The sequence below is a fragment of the Chaetodon trifascialis genome, chromosome 16 (genome assembly GCF_039877785.1).
Source record: "Chaetodon trifascialis isolate fChaTrf1 chromosome 16, fChaTrf1.hap1, whole genome shotgun sequence".
NCBI lineage: Eukaryota > Metazoa > Chordata > Actinopteri > Chaetodontiformes > Chaetodontidae > Chaetodon > Chaetodon trifascialis.
In genome coordinates this window covers 14,485,961-14,504,470 of record NC_092071.1, presented here as the reverse complement: position 1 = coordinate 14,504,470, position 18,510 = coordinate 14,485,961, and the positions used below count along the sequence as shown (strand labels likewise).

The following is an 18,510-nucleotide window of genomic DNA, read 5'->3' as shown; positions in this document are numbered from 1 at the left end:
GACTAACTTCAACCCCGATGAAACGTAAATAAAAACAGAGTGCAGTCATTTTCAAATGAACTGTGTGCTCCTGAGCTCGTGCAGTAACATCCTTTATACATTCATGTGTTCACAAAGTGGTGAACCTCACTCCATCCTGAGGATGGTTCATACCAATCATGATACTGTCACCTGTTACCAATCAACCTGTTTACCTGTGGAATGTTCCAAACAGGTGTCTTTGGAGCGTTCCAGAACTTTCCCAGTTCTTAGTCGCTCCTGTCCCAACTTGTTTGAAACGTGTTGTTGATATCAAATTCAGAATAAACACATACGTACAAAAGTCAATAGAGCAAATGAGGCAAAGCTTTAAATGTATTGTCTTTGTACTGTTTTCAATTGAGTATACATAAAAAAGGATTAGCAGATTATCGCATTTTTTTGGCATCGAGCTTGTTCAACAGAGGCAGAGGGACTGAAAGCCAGATTTTTATCATCCTTTTCAAGTGCATCTCTAACTAGCTTTTGCACTGATTTGTCAATTTGTCACTTTGCTTGTTGTTTTGCTTTAGGTGGAAGGGAGTCCCTCTGCCACTTTCTAATTTGCAAGACAGACAAAATCTTTTGAGCAATTCATGGCTCACGAGGCTAATGCAAACTGTCTGATCATAAAAAATGTTTTATAGAGAAATCAACAAAGCCCTCTTCTCAAGGTTATGGAAGTCTCTCTGCACAGTCTAACACTGACACCTACAGGCTCCACTCTGTCCTGCAAAATGATTACATATATCTGTCTATCCATCCTCATGCTAGATGACACTTTCCACATAACTCTGAAGCTTTAACAGTGACACACATTAGGATTAGAATCACACCTTTCTATTAATTTACATATTTCAGGGTTGGTTTCTGTGCATGTGTATTAAATGTTGCCTGACAAACTGATTCTAGATGATCCATGATCCATTCTGATATGTTCACCACATAGTAGCTTTGGTGCAAGGATGCAGGCATAGAAATATAGAAGCATAGCGTGATGGAAACACTACATTTAAAAAAGTTTTTTCGTGTGAATTTAGGCCCCAAAAATAGTCACTGAGAACAAGCGGAACAAATCTGTCAGACAAAGGAGATTTGAATGACAATGAGTATGAACACACAGATATCATCAGAAAACAGATGACCTCGTACTCTGGCAGTACAGATAAAATAGCATTGAATGAGCAGCCATCTGTCTGGGCAGCCAAACTTTGAGTGACACCGTATCCAGCAAAGGCAGGAAACAAAGACACAACATCAGACTGGTGATGATGATGATGATGATGACCGATGATGACACTGGTAACTTTCGGGGTGACGGAGCGGTGCCGATCGCTGTGCTCTTACCAGTGTGGAAACAGCAGAGGTGTACATTGGAGTGTGGCCCGTAGACATCAACACAGGCTGCAAAACAACAGAAGGGAGAGGGTAATTGTGCAGGGCATGCGGATGGGTACAGGGGAAGAACAGTGGGTTTGTTTTTTTGTTTAGTTTTGGTTTTCATTTTTTGATCAGAGGGGATGCTGACAAGTTCACCTCTGACACCCATTTACACCAGAGGCCACCAAAAGCAGGTTACCAGGACTGCTACACGGACCAAGATCGTCACCTATGAATATTAATACTGAGGTATATCCATAAGAACATCTATAATGAACTCATACTATATGATTTGGATATGATATATGAACTTTTAGCAGTGTTCCCTACAAAAAGCATATACTACAGTGTTGCATAAAATCTGTTTTAAAGGGGGCACCCAAGGCAAACCACGAACACTGACTGCATCTACATCCATTTTTACAACATATATCAGTCTTCAGATCAGATACATGAATTTCAAGATATTAAAACCACTAAAACTGTTCCACAGTAATTATGTGAATGAGTCACTTGCCTGCATTAATTAATCAGATGATGTTCTGCACTGACTGTTACATAGTACACCATAAATTTACTTTGCACTCTTCATTCTGTTTGCAACTTAGAGCACTGGATTTTCATTTATGATCTTGTTCATTGGTAGTTTTTAATATAAAATCATCCCTTTTCACCTGATTGTATACATTACAGTTCTGATCATTCTTTGTCTTCTACTGTTCTTTACCTCTATATCTTCAGTATTTGTTGCCCTTGTGCTTGTTTTTATGTTCAGTACATTAGTATTAGCATTAGCATCAGTACATTTCTGTGTACACATGCTTGGCAAATAAGGCTGATTCTGATTCTGATAAGTTTAAACAACAAGTCAAGACAATCAAACAGAAAATGCACTACGTGTGCTTTATGATACAGCAGCTGGTTCCCCCCAAATGACTCATTGACAGCTGACTGATGAACAGCTTATTCAGAATCGGTTAACCAATGAAGAACAGTGGCATTGTTACATCTGTTACAGCAGGATGGATTCTACCCTGCACCGCTGAAGCTAAACAATGTACCCTGTGCCTATGAATTTTACAAACAGCAGCAGTGCAGCATTTTCACATGTCAGGAGACACTTTCCCTCCCGCTGGAGAAGTTTTATATTGCAGCAAAGCAAGTCATGAAAGTATGAATGTTGGGACAGCTGTATTTGCTGATCCAAGTAGGACTACCTGAGTGGTGATTCATGCTGATCCTGATGTTTACTGATACTACCTGTGCACCTGTCTTTCTTAATATAGACATGCCCCTCTATTAATGGCTCCACTGGAGACATTTTGGACTTTTGCTCGCTGGCACATCAGCAATAGCTGTTACAATAGCAGAGTATGGCATTTAACTAACACTAATTACCACCATCAACACTTTCCTTGCAGATGAATAAGTTAACTCAGGCAACCTTGTGCTTACAAGTCTTTGACCCTTTTGCTGCCAGCAACCAGAAGAGGAAGGTAGGGGAATGAGGGGAGGACAAGCATACAGCTAATAAGAGATGTGAAAGTAAAGCACGCGAAAAATGGGATTGATGCAGGCAAGGGTATCCACTGAAGTTACTCACCATGTCACACAGTAATGAACGGGGTCACCAAACCAAAAAAAAAAAGTCAAGACTGAGCCACCATGAGGAGGCCATTACACTGAGTGAGGAAGCAATACTGGTGCAAGGGGTGACACAAGGTGCAGATAAAGCAGCCATCAACATCATCATCCTCGTCAACAACAAGCAACAAAAAATAACCCTCGTTATCTTGCCATCGTGGTCATTATGATGTAATTACCTCAGATTTAATAATGTATTACACTTATGTAATTATAACTCATCAGGCATGAAATGTTAATACTTGCACAACCCTCCTGACATCAGAATCCAGCAGAATACACAGTAAAAAGCAAAATGGCTCCAACAGTGTTTGTCCACAGTCATCAGTCAGCCTCGGATTGAGCTGATGTCGTAAGAATATATCTTTTATAACTGTTCAAGGATGCAGACCACTGACATGAAATGATGCAAACAATTCACTTTGAACTGAGTGAGCCCAGACCTTTATACTTCACAGTGCATTCAGTTCTCCCTGAAGAGAAACACAAGACTTCATAAATAATGGCACTATTCCAGAAATAGAAATCGGGCCAATCCTGGTTCCCAAAACACTGTGAACAACATCAACATGCTCCCTTTCATGTGATAAGAAAAAATATCCTCAAGATGGGGTTTTGTTGGAGTATAGGTGTCTTAATAAAATAGTTTTTGTTGCTATTGTTGCAGCTTCGATGTCATAGGAACATTTTCTCTGTATGCACGTATGCGCTTTAATGTCTTCTGTGTGTGGATCTGTCTTCTCTGTCTCTGCTGTGACGGGCTGCAGGTGAGCTTCGGCTGATTAGCCGAGTGAATGATTGACTGTGTGAGTGTGGAGGTCGTTACAGGGAGCTGATTGGTTCCAGCCCCCAAGCTTTAAGAGGCCGGCTTCTCCCAGCTCCGCTTCCAGCCAGTCGACATATTTCTGTGTGAAATGTATTATAAACAAACCTTTAAACGGCTACAAATTCTTTGTTGCTGATGGTACTTGGGAGCTGGGAAGAAGGGAGTCTCATTTTTCATGTTGCGCCAGGGTTTCCCCCAGGCTGGGTCCTAACACTATAATTTTCATTTCACTTACTTTTTCCCACTGTTTTACATATTGCCTGTGAATGATTTTTTTTTTTTTTAATCTCACTTTAAAGTTTTCATTTATTATTGTCTGCAAACCTACAGAGCACCAGAACTCCATTTCTATAAATGGAGGGAATACTCCGTGTTAGGAGGGTTGGGACTTTATGATTTAGGTGTATTTTTGCACAAAAGTATTACCTGGAGCAGCTATGCTGAGAAACGGTTTTTGTAGCTTCGTTATAAACCACACACTCCTGCAGACAGAAGTGCTTTTGTGGTGTGAAGAAACCACAGTAGCGAGGAAACGACCATATAGATCTTAGATCTGTCACTGTCAAAGATATTCAAGTGTAGTTTGTGTTTGGTGTTTCTCTGTGTCACATTTATCGCTTTGTGAATGAATGGAGTGCTTTAGATGCTCGCACTCAAGCTAGTTACACAGCGTGCTTGCCAAAGAGATAATATGGCATGCAACAAAGATAAAATGATGAAGAAATAGAGCAGATTATACATTCGGAGTGTTATAGCCTGTGAGGCGTGTTCCCACATTGTTTGTAAAAACAGGAAACATCCTCCCAAACAGTCAGTCAAATACAATGTGGCTATTATTGGAGCAGATTACTTAATTATTATCAATTACTATAATTAACAAAATAGTTGAGCAAAGGACTGATTTATATTCAGGCATGTGGAAAACCTGCATAAAGTACAGGACACAGAAACACTCTCAGCTCGCACTCGAACACTTCATTTATTTTTAATGCAACCTATTGCTGATAGGTGGGTGAAGCAACATTAGGATTTGAGAAAGCTCCGAGGCCTGAGACAAGCATGCTAGAAAAACACATGAATAATACTGAGCTAATTAAAGGTATAAAGTCATGTTATGCAAGTGCCACTGACTGATGAGCAGTCAGAAAGTTGTGTTGCAGCCTCTTCATCTTGGCTACCTTGTCGTGATGATTCTGCTCTCTCCTTCGCTTGTAAAAAAAACACCATCCTGCAGTAAAATGCACTGATTTGAATGAAATGCGCGAGGCAAGATGGTCCAGACTCTTAAGGACAACAAAGACGTGTAGTACAGCCAATAAAATGTTTTGACTGTGCACGGACATTAGCATCCTGCAAGGGAACTTGCATCCTGTGCATATTAAGAAATCTATTTTTGATGCTAAGTGATCGTCCTTGACTGAAGTGTTTTGCCTCCTACAGACAAATTTTGATGCGGACTGCCCACTGTTATTATTGACACTGCAGGTCAGTCTAAATATCACATCCTTAAATTAAATACCCAGTTTAAGACAACAAAGAAAAGACCAAAACTGACAATGGAAAGAAAGAAAGAAAGAAAGAAAGAAAGAAAGAAAGAAAGAAAGAAAGAAAGAAAGAAAGAAAGAAAGGTACTTTATTGATCACATCACACAGTGAGTTAGTTGCACACTACACGCCATGCTTCTCGTGAATGGTGCAGTTGTTGGGGACTATTTTCAGTTGTGGATTAATATACATTGTTGTGTATTGTGAGTATTTATGGCAGCAGGGCAGTTTATGTGGGATTGACAGTAACTCAGCAAAAAATACAACAGGCTGTAGACACATGATCATTGTTTCTCCCTGTTTAAGGGGATTGGCGTGATAATTTTTTGATACTTTATCTGGAGACATATTACAGATACTAACCTTCTCACTGACAATGTAATTATTACTTATCATAAAAGTATATTTCCTGTATGTTACTTCACAGATATACTGGCAGACAGACTTTCTAATATCACCAAGTGTCTGAGAAATGACTGAATGAGTCACGTAATGGAGCTGAAACACTGGAGGGCACACATCATATTTTAAATATTCTTTTTAACAGACTTAAATTACCTCATAATGGTGGATTTTAGGGAAAGGAGCAAGTCTCCTTCCCCGTCACCGTCATAAATCATGCATCCATCAGCTGTGAATAATTACTGATCCCTTGGCATGTGTTGGATGACAAACTCCAGCGGCACAAAGGGAATTAATCATACTAGCAAGAAAGGTCAGAAACGGATGGCATGCATACCCTTTGTAAAAGCAAACAATTTCATGTTTTTTACTCTGTTTTATTAGTATTTTATCATGATGTCTGTGTAAAAATCGAATGGTTGTTCGAATTAAATGATAAAATATGCCATTTTTTGTCCATTTTCTTAACTGTCACAGTACATCATCCCTAAAATATCCCACAAATCTGGTTCAACAGAGACTGACATGTGTCACCTTTCTGCTGTCGACCTCTTCCAGCCACAGGCAGCTGGCTTCATTATGGATCATCATGGATTATTTATAAAGTGACATAGACACAGAGTCAGACTGTTATACATAAAACTTTTGTGTCCTGAAGTTTCTTGTGCATTCCTGGATTTCAACGCTGCGTTTTCATTTGACACTGTTCCTGAACTGAACATCTCACACAAATCTACACGGCCAGCTCAACCTGAGCAGGCCCTGTATGTTTTAAATAGCAGCGGTAAAGCACCAATAACTCAGCCTCTCCTCTCTGCTTATTAAACTAGAGCCTTTTAATGGACATATTTGCTCCTCGGGGGCTTCAGTGTACTCCCATGAGGGAAATAGAAAAACACTTTCCCCCTCAAAGCAAATAAATACAGGAACTCTTAAGTCTTAATAGCCAGTGAGGCTGTTAAATTACATGTGTGGGCATATGAGATGGATTGTTATTGAGTATGCATTATAGCTTACACCTGCTTGCATTTGTAGCTACAGTATGTATTCATTAGTGCACTTCAAGCAATGTGACTCTGCTCATATTCCCACTGATGTCAGCCGTATCTTTTGACTGTGTAACCAGGAGTTCTGTGTTGCCTGCGTCAATGTCTCACAGAGGTTTGTGTCTCTGCGTTCGATTTTGCATTTGTAAGACATGTATCTTAAATACTGTAAGAAGCAGCTGGGTGTCTGTACGGCTTACATTAGCGCCCACATGTGTTTGAATTACTCTTTCCACTGTAAGTGAAACAAACGCATGCTACAGTACACGCATCTGTTCTTGCTATTTGCTGTTAAGATTCTTCCTCTACAAAACAATGAGAGATTGTATTTCAATTGGAATCATCACTGCTAGTACACGTTAAAACCTATTAGGATCAATCGATCTCTGACCACATCCTGAAATGATTCAGGTGATCATGTTACTCAATATATCTCGTGTCCACTTGCACTTTGATTTCCATGCTGTTAAGCTTCCATATCAAATTACCCAATATGCATGTTCACACAGGCATAAAGCTGACACTTAAAGGTGCCATGGGCCGAATTTCCTCATAAACGCATTATGTTCCTGTCAAAGTATTTATGTAGAAGAATTAGGAGTTTGAAAAATTGAGAGCTCATCATTTCAAGTGCAAAGTTATAATAGATAATGTGTTGTAATGAAACCACTTGTGTGTGAATTAAACTAAATGAAACTAAACTTAACAAGCTTAGAGGGTGTTGTGTCTCTGAGTGCAGCAAATTACAATGAGACAAATCTGTCTGGTGATTGAACTCTGGAGTTCAGACCTAGTATTTGTATTAACAACCGAGTAATACATCATTTTGATTTAAAACATTAGCACCCTTACTTATCCAATCAACAGTTATCCACTTCTGCAGTCGCTACATTTAGAATAATTGTACAAGTGTTTCTGATCTGCAGCAAAAATGTAAATATCTCCGATTAATCTAATTAGATTGCAGAGTGGCTCACAATTTAATTCAATATTTGGTCAAAAAAGACGATACCGATGTCACACTGAGTCACACTCCCGTGGTGAAGATGTAAGTGTGACCTGCCGGTCGACGAATGATGATGATGAGTGCTGACGTTGTTTTGTGCTCTCGTAATAGTCCTGATCAACCACATACATGAATAAAGCATGTGTGAGAGTGTGTGTCTTACCTTGACAGGAGAGATATGTGTGTGTGGTGTGTAGCCATGAATGGCCTCCATGGCAGCAAGGTTCTTGTCACTCATATGAAGCATCTCGGCACTTTTCCCTGGAGCCAGATGTGCTGGACTGTGCTCCAAGGGGGGCGTCTCCTCATCCTGGTACCTGTACTTCTGCAGACACACACACAGATCCAGATGAGGCTGTTAGTCCCAATAGGTTTCATGCATGAGTGTATTTTAAAGGTTGATGATGTTTAAGTTACAAGCAGAAATGACTGTCAGCCTCATTTTTATAACCTTTCATTGACGTCTCATCTCCTTTAAACTTTATGGTGTGAATAACAAAGTCCGTTCATGAAGGACACAGAGCAGTCCTCCCATCACGGAGGCATCTTTAGCCAAATGCACAATCCATACGCAAATCTCACATATCACATAACATGTGTGACGCCTACAAGTGCAAAGTGAAGACATCACAGGAGGCCTCCAAATATTGCCATTGTGTGTTGAGCAACGCGATCGTCCTCCACAACCACTTGGAGCAACCAGAGCCATGACTCATAATGGCTCTACAGTAGCAGATCATGCAGCTTCTTCCTAGTAACCTTACTCCCCTACCGATATCCCACACCTGGGCAGCGTGCCAGCAGCCCACTGCGTTAGCCACACACGGTAGGTTTCATTCTAGGCGTGATGACACAAAATCTGCACACAGCATTTTCCATTACAAACACATCAGAAGGTGGGCAGCATCGTTGTGCAGATCTGCCACACTGTCCTGTGGGTTAGTGGTGCTTGTGTTTTCGCTACAAATCCGTACTCCCCCCAAAGCCCCCCAGGCTCGCAATATGCTCTGCTGCACTGCAGATGTGAAGAAGCCCGTTCTAAAAACAGAGAAATGTTTGAGGGATCTTCTGAATTTTGGCTGATGGCCCGATGGCCGGCTCCGCCACTCTACCCTCTTTCTATCTTTTTTTTTTTTTTTTGGAGGCAGACGGAGAGGGAGGTGCATCACCGAGCACTGTCTCAGATGGGCTGCCTAGCAACCAGAGCAGAGCAGAGATTGCAGTGCCACAGTTGGGGCTGCCAGCATCGGTCCTGGATCACATTACACTGAGACAGCAAGAAAGAGAGGGAGTGAAACAGAGATGAAGATAAAGGAGAAAGTGAGGGGGATGGGTAAAAATGAAAAAGGTGAGGCTGTCAATAAAGGGAAGCAGAAAACAGCAGAATGTGGGTGGACCTGAGAGAAAATGAATAGTTGTTGATAGCACTGTTCCATAATTACACGTTGATAAGCAGGAAACAATTGATTTTTCTTTATTAAGTGCTGCAGAGGTGGGCATTACTGCGTAAATATAAACCCAGATTACATGTTATGTAACTGTATACCACCAACTTCCTATACACAGTACATACAGTCTCATAAAACCGAGCAGCTCTTGGCTAATTTACTAACCTCAATCTTCTCTATATGAATAACTCTACGGAGTAAGACTGAATTAAAAAGCACAAAACTTAAAACTCAGAACGATTAGTAAATTACACAGTAGGCCCTTTGGTTGCCACGTCCTCCCCCCTTTCCCACATGACCAACATTCTTGCTGCCATGTTGCCTTCTGTCCCACTAGTGGGGGATGTGACGCTTAACGCTCAAGATAGGTTACAACGTGTCCTTCTGGACGGGGGCGTTGGTGCATTTCCTCTGATCAGTGAGTTGCATGATTGTTGCGCCCAAGATGCATTTATTTGCGGGCGGTATCTTGGATCACAGTTTGGTATGAGCAGCTGAATTCTGTCAAATGCAAACAGTACGGATTTCACGTGAAGTTAAAGGGACATTTTTCAAACACGTATTGCAGCGCCAACATCACTGAGAGGCCAATTCTGATCAGTCGATAAAGAGGCACTTAAGTAATGGGTTCGTTAGTGGTCCAGCTAGTTACTCATGATTGCATTCACCTGGTGTTCCAGATATCAATCAGCTCCTGATTACCCAGTCCGTACCCTTTTACACAGGTCTGTACCTGCAGCGTTTCACATAAGCTACACAAATCACACTTTCCACATTTTACCCACATTTGAGTCTAACACGCATGCTACGATCACATCAAAATTTAACCCTGAAAAGGATTCATTAGGAGAGCCTTGGGAACCGAATGGTTGCGCGTGTGCTACATGGCCTTCGCAGCGTCACCAGTTCCTTTGATGCCTTGCAAAAAACAAAAGGATTAATTAAAACTACCGTCTAAAAATCATGGATGACATGGGTAACGGGTATAGAAGGGCCTGAAATTGCTCATTTGTACTATTTCTCTAAGAGCTATGCGCTTGATATTGCATCATCGATTAGTGGTGCCTGAGCTATAGTATTTAACTGTACTACAAGTATACATTTTGTTGATAGTGCCTTTTTTGATAATATTGTTCTACGTTTAGTTCAAGGTAGTGAAAGTGGCCTTGTGCCTGGGAAACAGTTCAATTTTCCTGTTTTCATCATATACTTTAATCTGTCAAAATTAGGCCTCACAAGACCCTCACAGTATTATGTTACTGCAGTTAAAGGCTGTAAGTGTATAAATGTTCTAAATACAACTGAATGATCATTGGTATGCGGAGATAAGCCGGCACTATTTTACACAGACACTTAAAAGGTGCTAAGTGTGCATGGTTTATACAGCTTTGTTGTTGTTTTCTTCAGTCTTTCTTGTAATACATACCAAGCTCTCCCATGCCCACTATATGATTAACACAGAGCTGGATTAATACACCTAAAACCAACATGATAATTGATATTATTTGTTTTAATAAACATAATTGGACATCATGTCAATAAAATTTGTTTTCCTGGGGCCCTTTTTTCACACGCAGGGGGTCTATAACAGCTTGCAACAATTAAAATCTGCTTCTAACTGTACAAACAGCCCACTAAATTACCTGTGCAACAAAATCCCTCTGAGCTTTGCTGGCTTTATTGTATCAGTATATCACCATGGAAGGAATCCAGTACATCTTTAAGGAATTATGCTGCTGTAAAGGTCAAAATAAGGAGAGTCTCCACAGTTCGCAGTTGGAGTTGTTGGCCCTCCCGTACTATAAAAAGAACCACGCACTGAGTAGCTGAATAAGCTGTTCCTTTAATGGTTAAATGAGTTAACTGAATGTAGAGCAAATGTCAAATGCTATCTGCCATCTGAGTTTGTAATTCAAGGACCAAGCTGTTAAATTACCGTGCATTAGGTAATGGAATGAAAGCTAACCTCACCTCTCAGGCATATAATTTCCAAGAAAGGCAGACTGCAAACGCATTTGATGTGTAAGGTGTTACGGGAACCGTGAGGAGCTCTCCTGGTATCATTTTAAAGGTTGCAAATCCCCACTGCATCGCCACAGAATTTAAGCTTCTGCAAGTTCATCTATTTGCATTTTCGTTAATGATGATTAATCCTTTTTTTTTCTGCATTTGGATTAATTTTAACAGTTGCTGCTCTTGTGAACTCAGAGGGATTTTATGTCCCGTGCTAAGGCTGTGCGACGCTTCACAGCGCTGTCAGAATTAACTATGTGCTGGAATTTAGTTGCGTGCCGTACAAAACATCTCAGTGAGGTTAAATCTGAACAGGAAATGTACTGGAATTAAATGGAATTTGAATTAGTTTCATAAAGAGATGTTTAAATGATGACTAGCCACATTTCTCCTGCTTAGGCAGCTGCTAATAATACATTTTCTGAAACCAAACAGCTTATTTGAATAATCATCCAGGATACACAAGCAGTATTTCACTATCTAATAAATACATGATAGCAGTTTTTCCACAAATGCTGTATGCGGCTCTTCTATTAGAGTTAAATGAACTGACTGATCTGTGTCTGCAACTATACAGCTAACTTTACACATTTTGAATTTACCACATTTACCTTGTGTAACTTGCACACATAAATAACATACAGTCTTTACCATGCAGCCATATTTAAAAACAACTATTTGAAATGTTACCCACTAGCACCTATAAAGCACTCACACTTCAGCTCAATGCTTATCGACACTGTAGACATGTAAAAAAAGTGACGCATTAGCTGCACGTCATCACCGCTCATCGTCACTTCGGAGCGCTGATGGTCTTCTGAACTCTCTCTTTTCCTCTACAACCCATCGAAATACAGTCATTGTTGCCTTCTCAGTTGATTTTCACTCTCAAGTGTCGTCTCAAGCGCCAAACCCCAAACACAGCTTTCATCTCATTTGCATTATCACAACTGCTGCTGCCAGCCAACACCTACTAGTACAACTGTTTTTTTTTTTTCATGTATATGTAAGCCTCAGAAGTAGAAAATTCACTCATCTTCTGCCAGTGCTAACTTCAGACTATTCTCCAAGGTGTTTCAGCACAACACTTTGACAAGTGTTATTATCCTGTAGCTATGTATGCTGCAACAACAACAGACTTTACATTTACCATGGGGCAGAATGCTTAAAGCTGCACCAGGAAGGGTTTTAAAGTAAGACTTCATCTAGCCTAAATCAAAAAGCTGGGTCTGCAACAAAGAAGAGCTTCTCATCCCCCCACGGAGACGCTCTAGATTCACCCTCTTTGCCCAAATTTAAGTCTTACTTTGGGTGTAGTCACTCTAATCTCTTTGTAATGCTGAAAATTAACAGCAGACACAAAGCTTTTACTGTACCTGAACAACACGGCAACCACAGAAACATGGCTCAGTAACTGTAATTTGTAAAGTGCATGCCAAATTACACTAAGACTAAGAGAGGAGAGAGGAAATGTATTTCCTAATTTATGATAACCTCCGCCGAGGAGGTTGTGTTTTTGGTTTGTTTATTTATCTGTCAGCAGGCTTATTTTTCATGAAACTTGGTGAGAAGGCGTAACATAGGCTAAGAAAGAACCCATTAAATTCTGGAGTGGATCTGAATCACGGGGTGCAAATCAAAAATTATTTTTCAATTTCATTAATATTGTGAGATAGAACATTTGGAGGAATAAATCCAGCAGAGTAGTAAGTAAAGCGAGGCTAAGGAAACATAAATACACAAAAATAATGAAACTAAATATACTCTTACTCACATTCAAATGTGAATTGTCTGCGATGAACTAGACCAGAGAAATTGAGGAGAAATGTTTGAACTTTATGCATCACAAGAACAAACGATAACAATGAAGTCTGCAGATTTGCACATCATAGACGAGTGGACGACTGGCCTTGGCCTGCACTCGCCGACTACCCTTCTAGCTTATAATGTATGTATGAATTCATTAGATAAATCAAGCTCCAAACACAGCAGCACAAGCCCATTTGTGTTAAAGGTAGTCACTGAGTGCAGAGGGTCCTCCCGGCCAGGCTGCAGAGTGAAGGTGTTTCATATCGAGCATCACCTCGACTGCATCAGTACATGCATCTCCGACAGGGAGCTAATCTCAGTGCACATTCTGCCCAGAAGCATGACTTAGATTGCCCAACTGAAACTTTGATCAAACATGTAAAAATCCTTTCAGTGGTGCATGTTTTGAAGCTCATTACTGTCCCACCCAACTTAAGGCTTTCTCTAAAAATAAAAATAAAATCCCTAAAGTGCTGCTGGGCTTTCTTCACCACCAGAAGGCTGATAGTACTACAGTGAAACAGGAAAAGTCATAAAAAATAAATAAACTCCCCGGATACATGCTCAGCTCTGTTTTAGAAGCTCAACATATTCAGTCTTCCTTACATTTCGTTCTTAAATATTCGCTTGTTAATTTATGTTCATCTAACCCAAATTAATGAGATTCTGAATCTTGTTTCTGCGGGATGATTCATCACTGATAAGACCCACACAGATGCATCATCCTCAAATTTAATAATCAGATTAGAGTCATAGATACAGTAAATGGTGCCATAGTGGGTGCTTGGCTGCGGTGCTTCTGCTGAGGATAGTGCGGGCGGGGGGAGGTTTCCATCTTGTCTTGTCTGGAGCCTGCTGTCACAGAAACGTCATGCAAGAAATGAATGATATTTATATGATACGTAGGAAAACTGCAGACCATGTGGACTCAACCAGGCTGGGTTTTTCTATGAAAAGAAATGGAGCCGTGACAAATACCGGAAGCTACTCTCGCAAATAATAACGACCATAAAACTGACCCACAACAACAAACACAAATTAATTTTGCTTGTGTGTTACAAAAGAACAGTTTTTCTTTTCATTGCATTGTCAACTGCCCCTCCAAATCCACTGAAACAGCAGTGCCACTGACAGTTAAAACGCTTAATTAGCTCAAAAATACTCAAAGGCTTTTGGATTTTGCAGTTTACAGGTCAGGTGCAACTTATTCCCCTTCACAGGTCTCCCACTCCCACAAGGCTCAGTAGTCTTGATCATCCCCTCCCCCTCTGCCTACAGAGGCATGCACACACCATTTTTATGCTGAGTACATACATTTTTATGTATGTTGCACTTGTAGTGGGGTATTGTAGTATTAACCCTCCCCCAGTCGCTCTCTGTCCACACACACAAACATGCAAGTGGAAGCCATGTTAGCGCACAGCACACAGCACTGTAGGGCCGGTTAATGGTTTCACTGGAAACAAATGAGCAATAACAGCAGCAGTATTCTTTTATCCTGTGACCATCCTGGCAAAAACTAAACTGAAACAGCTCTTTGGTGCAGCAGCAGTCTCTTTGCTGCTGTTAGCTAACAGCACCTTGAAAAATGCTCTTGTTTCTAATTGGCTATCCATACAAGAAAAAGAGAAATTCAGAGGGTTGTCTCAAGCGTTAGTGAGAGATTTGTCTAAATACAGATATTCCAAAATATAAACAAATGGAAAAATTCATATTTTCAACATGGTTTTTGTGGTATTTTTAGGCTGTTGGAGAAAAATGATAGCTTAACGTATGTTCAAACAGAAGGAAAAGAGAATTTTTTTTGCTTTATTCCTTAGTTGTACTGTAGCTAGCTAACTAACAACGTCTGCGCCACCAATGTGACCAAGTGACCAGTCAAATTGCGGAAAAAAAGGGAAATTAAGTCAACAATATGACAGTTCCACAGTCATCTGTCATCCACCATCACCTGCTGCATGTGTCGCTTTTTGGCCAGATTCAATGATGGTCCTGTAGCAACATAAATTATGATGTAGGAATAAACCAACATGGTGGTGTCGGATAAACTGCCGGCGGTGTGTGGGAGTGTGCCTGCGTGAGTTTGTGACATCTATGAAGCAGATTCATGAAACAGATAAGTTGAAACATTTCACCTCACTTCACAAATGTTTGTCTACGCACACCCACTCGCGTCTACATGCAGTCACCTCGCATCCAGACTTCACCTGGAGTTGTGAGTCTGAACACACCTTTAGAGTTTATGTGCTCTTTGAATTAATGAATGCTGATGTCACTGAAGATGAGTTACTTACTGATTCTGTCTGTGCACCACATTGAGGCTGAATTTATTTCCAAAGGTTGATGATGCGTATCTGTGCCAGGTGCTTAGTGAGAGCGAGCTTTTAATATATGTATGCTTTTGTCAAGATAAATTAAAAGTATTTATGACGTTCACTTCGAGTGAAAAGGGCCTTTATAGGGTATTCAAGGGTCCCAGCACCATTTCTGCAGCTCTGATGTGTTTACCTCAAGGCTTTAAGTGGAACACCATGTAACTAGGCAACCCATCTTGCAATGATATGCAGATTCAGCTCTGGTGTTTTTGACATTTGTAAAGGATTATGTTGGCAAGTTTGGATATTTGAGTTCTTTCAAATAAGCCATGAGACTCTTGCAGAAAACCCATACGCTCTTCAGTGCCATCCCATCAGTCAGACACAGTTTACTCTTACGAGCAACATCGACTTGATTGCTAGTATGATTATATTTTGCATGGATTTAACAGATAGCGACAGTAAGAGCCACTTCTGTACAACGCTAGTTTTTCTACCGCCAGTGAGCTACTTGCTCCTGCAACCTGCACATCCATTGCTCACACAACACCAGCTGCAGTGTTTGATAGCAGATAAGCTGGGAAGAGCAAGTTAGAAAGGTAGAGGCGACCCCGAATGATTCAATCTCTGACCTGAACGGACCATTAGTAAGCATCTGCTGCTGCACATTATTGTTGTTGCTGCAACACTGCCAGCTTACTGTCAGAGCTGAGGCTCACTGCTCTTTATAAAGCAAGATGACAAACAGCGGGATTAAATAGGTCAAATCCATAGGAGGAAAGGTATGTTTGCAAGGCTATAAAAACAGCTACAGTCAGGATGTGAAATGTAAAACCAGCGCCTCGCACACAGCCACACAGACTGCACATTGCACTGCAGCACAGCAAACCACCTCTGCTTTGATATCACCTGCGGATAGATATTCTCTACATCATTACTCTTGATCATTTGATTGGTTGGCTGGTAATGAGTGACAGCAGGTCGTTTTCCTGTCCATTTTCCAGTAAGGACGTCTGAGCATCGATTCTCGGGGTGAGGTAATCATCGATCTTGATATTGAGATGAAGGCACGCTGAACCCCGAGTCGTAAATCATTCATTATTTAATACTCCGTCCTCATTTAATCTCTACCCTTTTGGCTAGTTTACATTGTATGGCCCTCAATATAAGCACTGCGCTGGGCCATAGCTTAAAGACAAACTTCAGCGAGGCAGTCCGTCTTGATTAAATGTTGTGAGGCCATCAATGAGCATTAAGCATAAAAGAGCACATTAAAGCACTGCTGAATGCTTCCAACCACATAAAGACCCTTTTAATTAAGTTCCTGAATTAAAGATGACTGGGAGACTCTGCGCTGGGCTTTGTTTAAGAACAAAGGTTATGCAAACAAATAACCTTGGAAGATCACCTTGGGAAAATGACCAGTCACGTGGCAGCAATTGCAAAATACAGCAGATGCTTAGCAAACCTATATCGGTCCAGGAGAGGGTAGGACATTAATTGAAGAGGCGAAGCTGGAAATATATAGAAAAATTGTGTCATGATATAGGACAACAGTAAAAGCATGTCCCTGCAATATAGTGAACATCCCAAAAGACCTGGCCACATAAAACCCCACCAATAACAACCCACCACGAGACTGCAACAGACTGGACACAAGCTGTTTGAGGACTAGTAAAGCTGCTGGAAATATGCAGTGTGTGTGTGTGTATGCAGAGCAGATATGTGGGCATGTTGAAGGGATATACCATGACACTAGATAAATTCTCAGGGTTCACCTGCTGATGAAAGAACAAGCTTGGCACCATCAGCGCATTTCAAAAGAAAAGAATTCATTGTGCAGTGACAGACCGCGTTATTATTATTTTAAGCCAGATCTGTTAAAAGCAGCATTACTGTACCAAACCAAGCACGATCCATTTTAATTGAGAAATTAATCCCATTTTCAAATCTGCTCTTATTACAGAATAGATGTTTGCTGGGGAGTTACATTTCACTGGCTGCCCATGATAACTGTGGAGGCAACTTGAGTCTGTGGCAGGAGAATTTTAATACGTTTTCCCACGAGGAAGGTGTGGCGTCTCAGATGGGGAAACAGAGGAAGATATGAGCCAGGAGGGAGTGAGGCACATGGGATTATCTGTGCTAGTAATACTGAACATTGAGCACAGCAGGGTCTCCCCTCCAGAAACTCAGAAAGCAAACACCCACATTAATTCTACCAGCGGTGTCTCACAAACATGGAAACTGTTCTCGTCTACCAGACCAAATGTAAAAATAATCACAATTAATGAAACAAGGATAATATCCACCTATTTCCCATCGAACTAATCAAAATGCAAGAAAGTGAATCAGATTCTAGCAGCAAGGCGGAACACAAACTGAATCCACAGACAAATTATCTGGAGCTCTGTACACATGCACACATCACTTTGGCAAGTGTACAGACAATGCCTGGCCAGAGCGGACCAGTGTAGTCGGATTTGGCTTGGAAAAGCTAACAGACTAGCGTGCCATGTGGAGGGAAACACTGAGCTGGCTGCCATACTGGGAACACCTGAAGCTGGGGGGGTGGTGGTGGTGGGGATGTGTGCATCGGGGATGTGACGGACAATCAGTGCATGAATGAATGACCATGCTCTCACTTTGGAAAGAAAAAAAAAAAAAAACAGCATCTCCCACACAACATTTAGACCAAAAGCATACTGCAATCACAGCAATCACACAGCTGAACATAATAGCCTGTTTTCTTGTGCTGATAATAAGCAGCTGGGTTCTGATTCATCAGCAGGCTTCAGGAAACAGCAGGGGTACTGTGCATGTTGCCTGGTTTCGAGCGGTGTACAGTTTCTCTGATGAGGAATGATATTTAAGTGGCCCTGAGCAATAAAGTACATTTCCCCAAGGTCACAAGCATGCCATGCAGCGTGCTTTGCTGGGACGCAAAGCTTAATGAGAAGCAATCAGCATGGGTGAACCATATGGTCAGCCACTAACGGTGACCTGGAAGGCGGCAGCTGATGGTGATCCACGTTTCATTCATTAAATCTGAGCAAAC

General features: G+C 41.0%; 1 protein-coding gene across 9 annotated transcripts in view; it reads right to left on the bottom strand.

The window, feature by feature from the left end:
• Window positions 1–18,510, bottom strand: part of LOC139345188 (disks large homolog 4-like) — a 61,354-nt gene that overhangs the window by 21,247 nt on the left and 21,597 nt on the right. For 6 of the 9 annotated variants that reach the window (XM_070983727.1, XM_070983729.1, XM_070983725.1 and 3 more), the window contains exons 2-3: window positions 8,031–8,192; window positions 1,366–1,422 (exon numbers count right to left, since the gene is read on the bottom strand). In XM_070983727.1, coding sequence (XP_070839828.1) covers window positions 1,366–1,422; window positions 8,031–8,192 — 219 coding nt within the window. The remainder of the gene's footprint in view (window positions 1–1,365; window positions 1,423–8,030; window positions 8,193–18,510) is intronic. The other 3 variants (XM_070983730.1, XM_070983724.1, XM_070983726.1) reach the window with 1 other exon arrangement.